The sequence below is a fragment of the Rattus norvegicus genome, chromosome 8, assembly GCF_036323735.1.
Source record: "Rattus norvegicus strain BN/NHsdMcwi chromosome 8, GRCr8, whole genome shotgun sequence".
Lineage (NCBI taxonomy): Eukaryota > Metazoa > Chordata > Mammalia > Rodentia > Muridae > Rattus > Rattus norvegicus.
The window spans coordinates 114,410,912-114,425,858 of record NC_086026.1 but is presented as its reverse complement, the minus strand read 5'-3'; the positions used below and the strand labels follow the sequence as shown (position 1 = coordinate 114,425,858).

Sequence of the window (14,947 nt, the reverse complement as noted above, 5' to 3'; positions counted from 1 at the left end):
CCTGGAGCTCACTACTGCTTCACTTGGACTAACTGGCCAATGGGCTGAGGGACCCTCTTCTCCCCTGCATCATCCTCCAGTGTAGGTTATAGATGTATACAGTTGTGCCTGACCTTTACATGGGTACCAAGGACCTCAATTCAGGCCCTCATGTCTATACAGCAAGAACTTTCCCCACCGAACCATCTCTCTAGACCCTGCTGGATTGTCTAAGCTAAGGTAATTAGTTCAGAGAGAAAACTTAAGCCAAGGGCTTACCTAGCTAGCACAGTTCTTGGAGCCTGGCAATCACTCAGTAAATATTATCTGTTTTTAGCTGAGACAAAGAGGCATGAAAGGCTCAGATTTAAGTTAAGATTTTGCTTATTTAAGCTGTGAGCCTTAAATTATTTTCTACAAAGCAAAATCTCTAATGCTCATTTGTGAAGTAGGACGATATTAATGAAAAGGAAGAAATAGTAAAATGAGGAGGCCATGTCCCCATTGTCAGTTCATAAGCCTGCCTGACTCCTGCATTATTTAACACCACTTTCCACTCTATGGTATCGATTACAGATCTCAGGTAGAATCACGGATCGGGGTACCATTTACTCAAGTGGAGTTAAGAATTCCAGAGCCAGAGACAATCGAATCAAGAGAGACTTGGATGAGTCTTCAAGCCTCCTGTAAACTTCTGAACATTTAGGCAGAGTGAATGATTGACAGGCACAAGACTGACAGCCCTGAGCCCAGAATGCGATGGGGAAAGCACTTGAATTTGAACGGATTCAAGAAAATATATTAAGACTATAGACATCCAAGTCCCTCACCCTTCACAGTTACACGGCAATAGAAAGAGAAATAAAGTTGCTTTAAATTGTCCGATAATGCCAGGCTTTTAATTACAATTGCCAATAGTCCTGAGCACAGCAATGGTCTCTTCAATTCAAGTTGTCTGTGGTCTACACTCACCAAAAACCCAGATTGAGCCCTGTACTATCGACGTGGAGTTTTATGGAACTGAAAGGGAGGTTATTGTTAAGGACTAAGATTTTGGGGGATTTAAACTGAGATGCATGCACTATTATCCTTCCCAGGCAATAAAATACAGGTTTATTAGAGAAAATCAGCAATAAGGAATGCAAGTATATTCAAAAGATGGAAATGGGTAAAAGGCAATGGGTATACAGGGGTCCAGAAGTTAAGAGCCATGTAGGACTGGGGATAAAAAGCAAAGGTTCAAGGCAAACTAAAAATACACTGGAGGGCAATTTCAACTCAATTCACTGTGGAGTTGGGTATCAGCTTAGAGAATCCAAAGAAAAACAGTGAAACGCAGGGAGAAAATACAATTTCAACTCAAGACAGCCTGACCACACTTAGAAGGGGAAAACACAGATATTTGGATTAGTGAAAGAGCAAATGCAAATGATTTCATAGACTGGCAAGAACACACACACGGACACTCACACTCAGCTTTGTGTTAAGATGGTGGAAAAATAGTGAACTGTTGAAGGGCGGGACCAGCAGCAAGTTGGCAGGAAGGAGGAGGAGGTGTTTTTTAGTGCATGCTTACCAAATGGTTGTGCCCAGTACTATTTATGAGTTATTAAAGACTCCAGACTCCCTGAGCTGGGATTTTGACTTAACAGAGCACTTTAGGGATTGTTCAGAAGTCCCAACTTTGGGAGAGTCAGATAGCAACTTGTGACTATGGCTGTTTTATTAAGTCAATCAGCATGGCAGCCAAAAAGGAAACGGTGACAGACGAAAAGAACAGGTGTGGGCAACAGTATTGTTCGATGGGTCACTTTTGATGGGTATCTGGGCTTTCTTTCTCACTTGCATGCATCTGACTTCTAATTTAGCTTTAGGAGGATACCTCTCCTTGCTGTCTGTTACCTCTGATTACCTGGCTATGTTTTCTCTGTGCCCACCTTCGAATGACCTCAGTTAACAGCCTGGGCCTCTTGCCTGCCTAAGGCATGGGGCCTTGGGTCACAGAAACCACAGCTCCTTATCTCTGTCACTCTCATAAAAGTTAGCTTTCATCAACACTTGAAGGATGTCACATGTACTTTATAGAGGAGAGTCTCCAAGTCACCTGAGTGACTAAGATATTGGGAAAGCAGATAGAGTCTGCCCCTTTAGTGTTGGTGATTCAAAGTTCTCAGTGTGAGCATGTGGTCACATGTTTGTGAAAATTGCTTTGGTGTGGCATCTCCTGTCAGTATCAAGTACACTGTTGTGTCAATAAACGCTTGGCACAACCCTCTACTTCTCTAAGAGCACCACCCCACCCCCCACCACAAATCTGGAAGACTCTATTGTGAGAACCACACTGTCTCTAAAATTTATGACTTGTTTGGTAGTAGTGTTTTGGCCAAATCAAAGGAATTGACGAATAGCACATTTCATAGAATTGTTTTGTGGGGAGTATTTTCCCTTAAGGGAGCATGAGGCAATTCAGGGTTTCAGACCTCATAAAATATCTTCCACATAGACAGTTTTCTTGTTAAATGTTACAATGACGGAAATGAAGCATTTTGTTCAAGAGTCAAAAAATGCTCGTTATGGTGATTTATTTTCTAATAAATCAAATATAGGAAGAAGGAGGTCAAGAGGTATTCAACAATTGACATCCACATCGAGATATGTATTAAGGAGAAGGAAATTATAGAACTTTTAAATTCATGATTTCAAAGCTTTGGTCTAGGAAGCAAGAACACTATCAAGTACCCATGTATGAAGTTTGTGCTAGAAGAACTCAAGGACCAATTTAAAGGAATGTTCATTGCTCAAAGACAGAATGATGCAGTATGTAAAAGGACTAGTAATAGCGGAAATAGACTGAAACATTCACATAGAATTGAATTCCATGAATTCTTAACAATACCAGGGACATTCTTGCCAGAAATCAGAACTTGGCCCCAATGACCCATTTATAGGAAACAGAGAATGTGGAAAATATTTCAGGACAAACCAACCTGGTTTGTTTTCCTTCAAGGAAACTTCACTGAAAACAAAACTAAAAGTACAAAGAGGGAACAACAACTAATGCATTAAAAGAGTCTCATTTGCACCCAGGCCTTGTTTAAAACATAATATAGAACTGGAAAAGCGGGGACCTATGAGATGTCTCAGTGGGCTTGCTGCATGAACATGAGTTCAAATCCCTAGCCCTCCTGTAAAAAGCTGTGTGGCCTCAAGTGCTGTCCCTGCAACCCCAGCACTGTGTATGGGTGGGTGAGGTAGAGAAAGAACAGGTGGGACTTGCTGACTATCAGCCTAGCTCCAGATTTTGTGAGAGATTTTTGTCTCAAGGGACCAAGGTACAAAATAGAGCAGGATACCCCACATCCACATCAGTATTCATTTGGGTGTGTGCACTGACACATATGAGCACATACAACACACATGCACACATATAGAACAGAAAATCCAACTGTTTCATAAGTTAGTGAATCACTGTCAGAGAGGCAGATGTGCACAGGTGGTGAGGTATCTCACGGCATTAAATGCTTCCAGGTAACGTTCTTGGGCATGAGAGTTTTCAGGTTGTGGTTACTGGAAGACCCTTCATCCTTTGGTGATGCATCCTGGAGTATTTTCACATCAGGAAATGTGGTGGCTAAGCACAACACCGTGGCATAATGTTACTTGACTTCAGGCTTTTTTTTTCCTTTATGACTTTCTGTAGTAGCTTTCCACGGGCCTTTAAAACATCATCATTTTATGATGTAGTAAAAAAAAGATATAAATATTTTATCCAATTTGAAAATCCATTCTTTCCCCCCTGGTAATTTAAAAATAAATCAGAGACATTTTGGGGGAGAGGTGTCCGACCCTGGTCGAGATTCATTTCAAGATGGCCCAGAGGCATGGGTAGGACAGGAAGCTTCACGGCATGATGACAGGAAGCTGGCCATGATTAATGATTTCTGAAGGTGTGTGATGATATGGGGCACAGGGTAGGAGAAGGTCACAGCACTTTCCAAACTGCCTATGTATTTAAATAAGTAATTTCAGATTAAATAAATAAATAAATTTGAAAATGTCACTTTGTCACTATTTTGACTTTTATCCTGGAGAGGAGTGACAAACAGACCAAAACATAAACAAACAAATGGCGAAGCTACTAGCGACTTAAAGTTGATAAAGTTGATGTCCTCGTGGATGTCGCATAACTAAGAGAAAGACATTTAAACAATGTATTGGGTCAAAAGCCTTAATTATTAAGTTAGGGTTTAAAATCTAACCTGATGGATGGTTTAGGTCATTCAACCTTTCATTTTTGTTGGTTGGGAAAATGGCACCCATATGGTCAGAGTTCCCGTCTGGCACTGTGGTATTCAGAGACGGCCATACTGGGATTTCACGGCTGCTCTTGAAGCACAAGAACCAATACATACAAATAAAAAGCCGCTCAAAAACCCAACCTACCTCTCAGAAGAGCTGACTTTACAGTGAGCAGCTGAGTGCTACCGTAGGGCCAGGATGTTAGTGGGTGGTGGGGAAGCCTCCTCACAATGAGATTCAGGCAGATCCTGCCAACCTCCCTATACCTTCCTTTGCACAGGTTAAGGCCAGAAGCATTTACGTAGGAACTCCAGGCAGGGTGTGGCTATGCTAGTTGTCTGGATATATTGGGAGCAGATGGTTACTGTGTGTAGAAGCAGCATCAGCCGGGAAGACAGAGACTTGTGCAGGAAGCTTGTGGACTGGTGAGACGGCATATTCTGCAAAGTGCTTTGAGAATTTGGGTTTGATCCCCAGGGCCTATGGTAAGTAAACCAGCCAGAGTGCGGTAGTGCCAAGATAAACAGATTTCTAGGACTCAGTGGCAAGCCAGCCTAGCCTACTTAGTGAGTTCCTGGCCAGTGAGAGACCCTGTTTTGTTTTGTTTTGTGTTTTTTTTTTTGAAGGTGGACATCACCTGATGAACAATAGAGAGCTTTTCCTTCACATGTATGCACACACATGTGTAAGAATACACATATGCACAGACACAGACACATGTACCCACACTCACTGGTCACTTCAAGGGTTAAGGAAGTATTGGTAAATGAGGCTAGAAAGCATCCTGTAGATGTCAGAGCCACCAGGAAGGCGTTTTCTGAAAGTAGGAGGTTAAAGGGACTTGGAAGTAAGCAGTACACTCAAGGGATTGTGGAAGAATGAGGACAACCTCCAAAGCAGAGAGCTGGCTGCTGTTTCTCCTGTATGTGCAGGACAGACAGCTTGGGTCTGAGCACTGGGCAGAGAGAGGGTGGCAGAGAGGAGGGAGGAAAGGCAGTGCGGAAACTAGTGAGAGCTGCCAATGCTTAGTCTCAAAAAGTGTGGTCGCCGGAACAGGAGCAGGAACTCCATTGGGGAACGTGATAGAAATGCAGATTCTTATGCCCATTCTAAACCCCTTGAATCAGAAACTGGGGTTGCAGGAGAAGCTCAGCCATTGCTATTTTGACAAGACACTGTGGCTATGTCAGGAGTTTGAGAACATCGGATTGTACCAGCAAGTCTTAATTAAGAGTGATTTTACCCTCTAGGGGTCATTTTCAATGTCTAAATATATTTTGATTTATCAAAATGATGAGAGAGGAAGGGAGGGAGTGAATGAGGGGAAAAAGAGAGAGGGAAGAAGAAGGAGGAGGAGGAAGAAGAAGAAAAAGAAGAAGAAAGAGAGAGGGAGAGAGAGAGAGAGAGAGAGAGAGAGAGAGAGAGAGAGAGAGAGACGAGGAGAGGGAGAGGGAGAGGGAGAGGGAGTGAGGTGGAGAGGGAGAGGGAGAGAGGACAACTACTGTATAATACATGGGACAGTCCAGTCCCCAGAGACAGTACCAGAAGGTCAGCTGTGAAGATGCTGAGAAGCTGGTCCTCCCCTCCATGTTTAGCCTTGCTTCTTTTCTTCTTTCTTCTATCATTCCTTATTTCTGCCTCTTTCTATTTTCCATTTGAATATCTATATCTTATGATGCTATCATCTCTTACAAGTTCTTATTCCTACAGAGACCAGAGAGTTCTCAAAAACCCACAGAGGGTTCCTTATTTACATTTTTATTCATTCGTCCCTACTAAGTCTTCTTTTTGCCCATTCAATAACTCCCGATGACAAAATGCCAAAGGAGGTGATATTTTATTCATGGCCCAAGGAAAAGAGTTATTTTTTTTGGAATGGGTGAATGCTGCTCAAAGCAGAATTGGTAATTGCCATCCATACCAGAAGCTGTTGCTCTCAGGCATCTTGAAATCCAGTCAGAAATGCCACCTTTTCCCGCTTTAGCATGAATGAGAGTTCCCAGAGGTTTTCCTGAAATAACTTTGTTTTTCATAAGAGATAGAAATAGAAATTGGACTTGGTCATTATCACCATGAAAGTCAGAGAGTTAGTTCACTGACAGTTCAACCACAGTGTTCACACAGTGGATTTAAGCCAGGATACACCGCATTAATGACACTAGGACTAACCAAACAGATGAGATGCCATCCTGAATGATAGCATTGAAACTAAAAGTATTTTATCACCCAGAACAAAGTCTACAGGGTGAAGCGGGTAGGAGATACCATCACATAGACAAAGAGCAGTAGTGCCTGTGGTGGCTAGTGGCATGTGTCAACTGGCCAAACCCGAGAATCACCCGGGAGTTGATCTCTGAGGTGTTGATCTCTGAGGTGTTGATCTCTGAGGTGTTGATCTCTGAGGTGTTGATCTCTGAGGTGTTGATCTCTGAGGTGTTGATCTCTGAGGTGTTGATCTCTGAGGTGTTCCCTTGGAGGATTACCTTGATCATGGTAACTGATGTGGGAAGACTCACGTTATGGGTGAATGAACCTGAGCGGTGTAAGAATGAAGGGAATGAGCTGAGCGTAGCATGCACAGGTCTTTCCTCTCTTCTGACCATAGATGCAATGTGACCAGATGCTTCAGGTGCCTGATGCCTTAACTTCTACACCAAGACACACTGCAGCCTGGAATGTGAGCCAAAAGAAACACTTTCTCCCTTACGCTGCTTTTGTTAAAGTATTTTTTATCACAGCAACAGAAAAGTCACTAAGAGAATGCCCGTCACCCAGTTTTCTGAGGATGGGTCCCCTGAAAGGCCGACATGAATGTTTGTTCAGCGTGGTAAGTGGACCATTCCTTTATCGTCATGTGGAAGAAGACGCTCTTGCCCTTCAGAATCTGACCAGCTTCCCTCCTATGCCCTCAGGCTCAATTCACCTTCTGCCGTCTATCTTCCTTCCTGTTTGCTCACAATACAGGACCCTGGGGAAGCTGATGGGTCCCTGAATCTGCTTGATAGTCATGCTAATCAACTGGACTTTGGGCTTATGAGTAGATTGCGAGCAATGAGTTAGCCATCCTGAATAGATAGAGATTCTCTGGTATTAGCAATGAGACTTCTCAAGATTCTAAGATCAAGGGCAGACCAGCCCACTGGCCAAAGCAAATATCTCCAGGAAGAGATTTCTGGTATTTGGTCTGTTGTCTCTCTCTTATGATTCCTGACCCTCTCAGTGCATGATACTCAGCCCCCCAACTCCTATAGTGCTCAAGGCATTTGTGGTAGATTAAGCAGAACGGTCCTAATTCCTACCACGGAGAGGTAGAATACATTGTGCTTCAATCAGGAATAGGCACAGTTTGGCTTCTAGGTTGTGGGGAAAGTAATTGAGTTCTTCAACTTGTGCTCAGAGGTCCTGCAGCTTCTGTTTTGGACTCTTGGAACCCACAGTTACTATACATAAAAGTCTAAGCTAGTGTGTATGATGACAAGAACTAAGACTCCCCCTGCCACATACACTGAATATGAGAGCCTGCAACCCCTAGTAGTCACCCCATTTATGGGCAGGAGACCATGAGTGTCTCACAGAGACCAAGAACACCTAGCCTAAGAACCACCTAGGTCGGCCCAACCCAGTTTGCCAGTGCACAGAGGTATAAGCTAAACACATTTACTATCTCAAACTACCACACTTCAGTGTGCATGTTGGGGGGAGAATAATATATTATGTAACAATAGATAGTTGGTGCAGAAATATTTTCCTTGCAGAAACTTTCAATTATACTCTGAAGTTATTACCACATTCTGTTTCTGAAATGCCCCAGGCGCTGTCTTTTGACACAATACACTAGGATTTATTTTTGGGCTATTATATGAGTGTCGATAGCTCTGGCAGAAGAAACGGCCTCCCTTTCTTCCATTACGATGCTAAAAGGTTGAGAGGGTTGGGAGAGTAGCCTAGAAAATTCTGTGTGCCCATGTTCGTGTGAGCGCAGAAGGGTGGTGCAATGCGTTTTCAGATTCACACCTCCCAGATATAGATCTAACCTTCAGCCTGCGGTCCGGATCTCCGCTGCAGAGAGAGTTCACCGATACTTTGAATGACTTCCAGGCTGGGCTTAAGTTATTCATCACAACCTGGGAAGAGAAAGACATGAACAGTGATGGGAAGAGGAAAGGCTTGACATTTTAATACTTCAACAGAAAAAACTACTCGAGAAGCCAGTGCAGTGTTTATGAAAAGGACAAGCATCTGGGACAGGTGACTTGATGAAACCTTGAGAGCGGTGGGTATTTTAAGAGTGGCCCTGAAGTAGGTGAAGTAGGTCATTATGGGCAAAACCACTGGAGTCCTGGGCCTGGATGTTGTTTCATGAATAAGGACAGCGACATTGCCCAGCATGTGGATATAGAAGATGGCCTCTTGTATATCTAAAGGTCTGGGGTTGAGGCAAGGCTGCCTCTGGCCACTGATAAAGGATTTCCCATTAATCCTATGACATGGATTCCTTTCCCTTGAGTCAGCAGAGGAAAAGGTATCTGTGAAGGGTGGAGGGATACTGTTAAAGAATCGCCACCCCTAGCTGAGGGGCTATGAGCAGGTAATGGTTGCCGGGGCCAGTGGAGTCTATTAGCCTTGTGATATGGCCTCTGGTCAATTGTCCATGCTCCAGTAAACAACCCCAAAAGCGCGCTCATGTGAGCAGTCCTAGTTAAACTCAGCCAGTCACACAAACACGTAAGAAGATATCAACGTAGGAGGTGAACTTGCTGGGCATCCAGTGGAAGTGGAAGAGGGGCTAAGAGAGAGAAGTGAGAGGCAAATGAGCAAAATAAATGATATACATGTATGTATGTATATATGTATGTATGTACATGGTATGGGTATATATATACTTATTGTTTACTATGTAAATATATATTATATAATGCACGTATACATACATACATACATACACAGAGAAAGAGAGACAGAGCACTTTGGAAATCTGTGAGTTTTATCAGCTGGAATGTCTGGGAATTTTCTAGATGAAGAATATTAAATTTTGCATCATCCCAACACCATCTCAGTTAGGATATTTAGAAAGATATAACATAGCGATTCTTCAGATTATAAACTAAATCAGTAATATAGGAAATGTATTTAAAATCAGCTTACTAATCATGAACTTGGTTAAACACTGCCCAAGGGTCCATGAGGTTTTCCCGTCTTTGTTTTGTTTTGAATCATCCAGCTTGGTTTAGGGTGGATAAGCGGTTCCTTTGTACCAGCCAGGCATTTTAGAGTACAGGCTACCAGCGTGTGATTCCTGGATCAGTGGGTGCTGTGTGACTACAGACTTCTCGCAAATACAAATTCTGAGCTCCGCCGAGTCCTAGAAATGGCCACCTTTGAGGGAGATCTTTCATGTTATCTACTGAATGAAACCTAAGAGGACACCCAAATAAACTTAAACTATCAAATGAATTCTTCCGTGTTAATCTATGAACTTTTTAGGTAGAAGTCTTTGTGGATTTTGGTTTTGGAAAAAAATGATTCTGTTTCCAAATAGAGTAATTCTTTCATAAATGATTCCCATTTCTTCCTTATTATTACTGATTAGACCACGGGTTCATTACTAAACTTATTTAACATATTAAAATACAGAAACAATGTTCCTTTGTGAGTTTGTCTTGTCTCCTAATATCCTGGGCATGATCAAATTATTGTGAGAAGGGGAATTGGTTAATACATTCTGTGTTTATTTAGTCCTAATGTTAAGGAGTGAAGATGTTTGGCGAAATCAATAGCAGATCAAATTTTCAACTAAAAATTTGAAACCTATATACATGCACACATGAGGGTATGTGTGTGATCATGTGTTTGTGTTGGTACTTTTTCCAAGAGAATAACATTGCATGCTAATTTTGAAACTGCTGAGGAACCAAGAAGAACCATCAATTCTATATTGTTCACTCTGCTAGAATGTTTTGTAATCAACACTATTATGAGATTCCAAGAACTTCCCATCCCTGGGCCAAGGGACACACATTGCAGAGTTTCTTAGGAACACACACGCACAAAAAAAATTCCCAGTATCAACAACTGGAGGACACCTGACAGGAGTCATGGGAAGGAGGGTCTTAGCAGAGAAGAATCCAATAATAGCATGCTATTTATATCTCTTCTCCTTCTTCTACTGTTCACTGTCCACAGAAAATCATGAGTGGACACCACTGCACAGTCTTGTCCAAAGTTTGTCTTACCATTGGAATCTTTATACTAGAAAAAAAAAGTATTTGGTGATGGGAATAGGGGAACATTCACTGAGCCTTCCTACTCTTTTTTTAACAAGTAAAGAAAAAATTTTAATAGGGAATAGGCCACATACCAATATACCATTCTAACTTTGTGGTTTATCAGATAAAGTTGCATTTCCTTCTTAAATATCTTTTAGGGCACAATTTAAGACCAACAACATCAAAATAAATATATTTCTTAAAAATATAATTCATTCTTTTCACAATTCCCCAGATTTATTTAGCAGATTATTTTAATTGTACTTATTAACGATCCATAAATAGTCTAGAAATGATTTAACAATAGAATTAATACTGCACCTGCATGCAGAGGGTTAGATCCAGGATTGAGTCTTCTCTACCACCCAACAGCTATCCACTTAAGCACAAGGTTGTGCCTGAGACTTGACAATAATAAAGTAGTTACACCTTCTGTATTCATTTCCTGGGGCTGACTTCCTACCCTTTAAAATCTACTGAAGCGCACTTTTTACCCTTCAGTCAATTTCTAGGGACTGAAGTCCAATCATATTATGCTTCAGCATATGCATGATGCCCCGTTTATGTAGCCAATTCTATTCACTTACCTATTCTTTACTTAAGCACATATCTTGGTGCCAGCCATGCGCCCTATCACATCTACGACTGGCCCATCTGAGACTATTTAATTCCTGTCAATCTTAAGAATGGAGAACTCCCCTTTGACGTTTCAGGAAAACAGAATTGGATTGCCAAGGTGAAACGGTGGATTATGGTGTGCCACGGTCACCCGTGAAGACCGTGGCTGTACCCTCCCCCTTTCCTTTGCCATTGACACACACGTTCTTCTCTGAGCTTCAGGTCACCCAGCACAATTATTCTATTTCCTTCTCATAGAATTCCTCATGCTCTGGCTTGCCAATCTAACATAATAAAATAATAGAGATTGGAGTTGGTTGCAGTATGAACAGCTTTTCTTGTCATGGTAACAAAATAACTGACCGAAGCTACTAACGTAGGACGGGTTAATTTTGTCTTTGTAACAGGGAAAGCAAGGCTGGGGGAGCATAAGGTCACAGAGCTTGTGCAGTCAGAAAGCAGAGGGTGCGGGTGTAGGGGGAGGGAGGGCGAGGAGAAGGGAGGGGGAAAGATGGGGGGGAGAGGAGTGCAGCACTATGCCTGCTCTCTCCTCTTTAGTCATTCTGAGACTCTAGTCCATGGCATTCTGCGGCTCACATCTGCTATGCATCTTTCCCACCACAGTCCATCCTCTCTGCAAGCGCCCCCATACACCTCCGAAGGTTTGGGTTTTTTTCCTCTAGGTGATTGTAAATCCCATCTGGTTGACTATCGAGATTAACCATCATAGGTATTGACTGTGAATTTGAGAGAGTTGTACCAGGCATTTAGGGTTGGGAGGCATAAGGATAAGAACCCGAAATAGTGTGGCTCTGAATTGTCTCCCATAGACTTGTATAATTGAACACTTTGCTCCTAGTCAATGGCATGTTTTGAGAGCCTGTGGAAACTTTGGAAAATACTACCTAGCTGGGAGACATTGACCACAAGGCAGGGCCCTGCCTCTGTCTCCTGATCCTTGAGATGTAATTAAGCTCCTCTTTAGGGTTCTGTGCCCTGGACGGTGCCACCCCAATGTCTGCCTCTTCTCCTCTGTGGGCAGAATTCCTTACAAGGACAAAAGCAAAGCTCCCATCCTTTCTGTTGCTTCTGCCATGTGTTTTGGGACAATGTTAAAACAGCAGTGAACAGGGAGCTGCTTGGAGGGAGAATGAGTGGGAAGGAACTCAGCTTGGCCCAGTGGTCATGAGAGCATGGCAGTGAGGTAGCTCACACGACAGTGCCAGGATAGGTACTTTCCCTGGGGAAGCAGATTGCCTTGCAAAATCAGGGAAGCTCAACCTCAGGTCCACCCTTTGCCAATTGTGAGACATGGGAAATGGTGTAACTGCCCCAAAGCCCAGGTGCTTTGCCTGGAAAGTGGGGAGAGTGGTATTTCTACTAAGGAATGAGAACTAAAATAATGCACATAGGTGGTTTCAGATAACTCTTCATTCCTAGTTGTCTCATTAAATGTCAGTTCACATCATAGTCAATGCCTTCTACATTCACTGTGTGTGTGTGTACATGCAGTTGCCTACCTGTTGCACACTAGGGGTGGAGGTCAGAGAACAACGTTTTAGGAGTCAGTTTGCTCCTCTCACCATGTGGGTTCTGGGGATCAAACTTAGATCACCACACTGGGCTACCTTGCTAGCTCTAGTACTCCTAATCTATTACAAATAAATCGCTGGTTGGCTGTGTTGGAAGTCAACTATAGGAAGTTGGATGTAGCGAGGAGATTTGTCTTCAAATTTATTAAATCAGAGTTAAAAACCCAAGCCAAAGATGTGGAGGATCATCTTAAGGAGAGAGGAGGTCTCTGTCTGTCTATAGGCAATAAGCTAACAGGAAAGGGGGATGGCCTATGGGCAACCCCAGACCAAGAACTACCAGCAATGGATGACAGTGAGGGCTGGAGGAATAGTCTTCCCTGAACAGGAGTCCTTCAATTGGCTTTCCAATACCAAGTGGTCAGCTCTGAAATCGTACGAGCAACAGGTTATGGACTAAGAAGACTTGAGCTCTATATTTAGGATATAACACACACACACACACACACACACACACACACACACACACACACACCCCAGTTACAGAAAAAGAGGTCATAGACATGGAAGGGGTTGGAGAAAGGACAGAGAAAGTGGTATAATCATATTTTAACTTTTAAAAATTGAAGATCACTTGCAATCAATCATCTATGAGAGCACCGCTGGGCTGGAGGCAGAGCGTGCCCTGCTTACCTCTGTTCGGTGCACAAGCTGCTGAGTGGCGTCGTCGTTCATTCTGAATATTTCCAGGAAGGGGTCGGATTTACTGAAGAAATCCTAAAACAGATAAATGAAATTATGTGTTCTTTTATTCTTTTTTATCTCTCTCCTGCACATGATCTAGTCCTGACCACTGATTTGCTGGGGAAGGGAGACCAACTGGCCGTTTCTTTTTGGAAGATCAGCCTCATCTCCACCACCCTCTCCTCCTTGCCCAAAGGCAGTGTGGGCCACCATTTCTTCCTGTGTTCTTATCCTTCTGACCCACCCTTGCCTGGAACGTGCTGCAGCAGAACTCCCAAGTTCTTTGTTATGTTTTTGCTAGACTGAACTCTGAAGGATTCTTCACAGATGGATTCAAATGTCAGTTCCTTGAGAAGTCAGAAATCTGTTCTCAAACACGCTAACTATGGCTATTTCAGAGTCCATATCTGACCGCTGTAATGGCTGGATCGTTTATGCCTCTGCCTATTATCTGCTGCTTAGTTCTGCTTCTTGGTGTGTTTGTTAATTTTGATTAAATAAACCCCACATAAAGAAGATTACAAAGGTTTCAGATATGTCCTCCACATCTATAAAAGGCGCTAGAATGAGGGCAGTGCCTTGAATCTAGTCAGGATTAAGCTATTCAGACATTTGATTTCTTCAGAAGCTTTTAGTAAAACAGAATCCTTCTATTTCAGAGTCCTCCCTCCTTGGGTGCTGTCCTTGGAGAGTATTTATGGAGTAGGTCCTCCCTGTAGAGGACTCCCAATGTCTCTGTTGATCTCTGCTGTCCTGGCGTTAGGTTCATTGTTCTCTTTCTCTGTTTCTGTTTGTTAATTAGTGAACACGTTGAGAGGCAAAGCCCCTCACACTGCTGTACCCCTTCCCTGAGCATCCCCCGTTCTCTTGGTGGCCCCAAATCTTCACCTTTTCTCTTCCTATTCCATAAGCCAATTGAATTTTGTGCTCACTTCTTGTTTTCTAGACACTTCTGGTAAACTTCACAGGCTCTACCCCCGTGCTATTTAAGGAACCTGCGAAGAGTGTCTGAGTTATCTCGGTGGCTTTTCTTCTCTGCTCAGTTTCTGGGTCCTTTCATCTTGGCTGCCTGAGAACCCACAGACAGATGTCCCTTGTATCTTTTTAGTGCTTATGGGTGCTTCTAGTGGGAGGAAAAGCCAATACAAACAGGTGCTCTACTGGCATCGGAACCTACGGGATCTACATCCTGCTTATAGCTTTTTATTTTTTTAGCCCAGTAGTTGGTAAATTCTCAGAAGGGAGGAACTATGCCTTGCTTTCCCTTACACATTTACTGTTTTTCTTTCTCAGCTTTTACATAGTGTATATTTTCTTGTTATTTTACATAGTATATAAGTATTTAAATGGGGCATACATTTTACACTGTATACATTTTAGTGTTACCTGGTTGAAGGAACACATGCACGCATAAATATGGAAATGAATGACTGACTGAATGTCTAAATGAATGAATGAATGAATGAATGAATGAATGAATGAGCCCTTGGTATAGAACAGGGAGCTGCC

At 42.7% G+C, this 14,947-nt stretch overlaps 1 protein-coding gene across 5 annotated transcripts in view; it reads right to left on the bottom strand.

Annotated features, from left to right (window-relative positions):
* Cpne4 (copine 4) overlaps positions 1 to 14,947 on the bottom strand; it is a 475,704-nt gene that overhangs the window by 105,997 nt on the left and 354,760 nt on the right. For all 5 annotated transcript variants that reach the window (NM_001109003.1, XM_039081885.2, XM_039081886.2 and 2 more), the window contains 2 exon segments: positions 8,313 to 8,402; positions 13,388 to 13,471. In NM_001109003.1, the coding sequence (NP_001102473.1) occupies positions 8,313 to 8,402; positions 13,388 to 13,471 (174 nt within the window).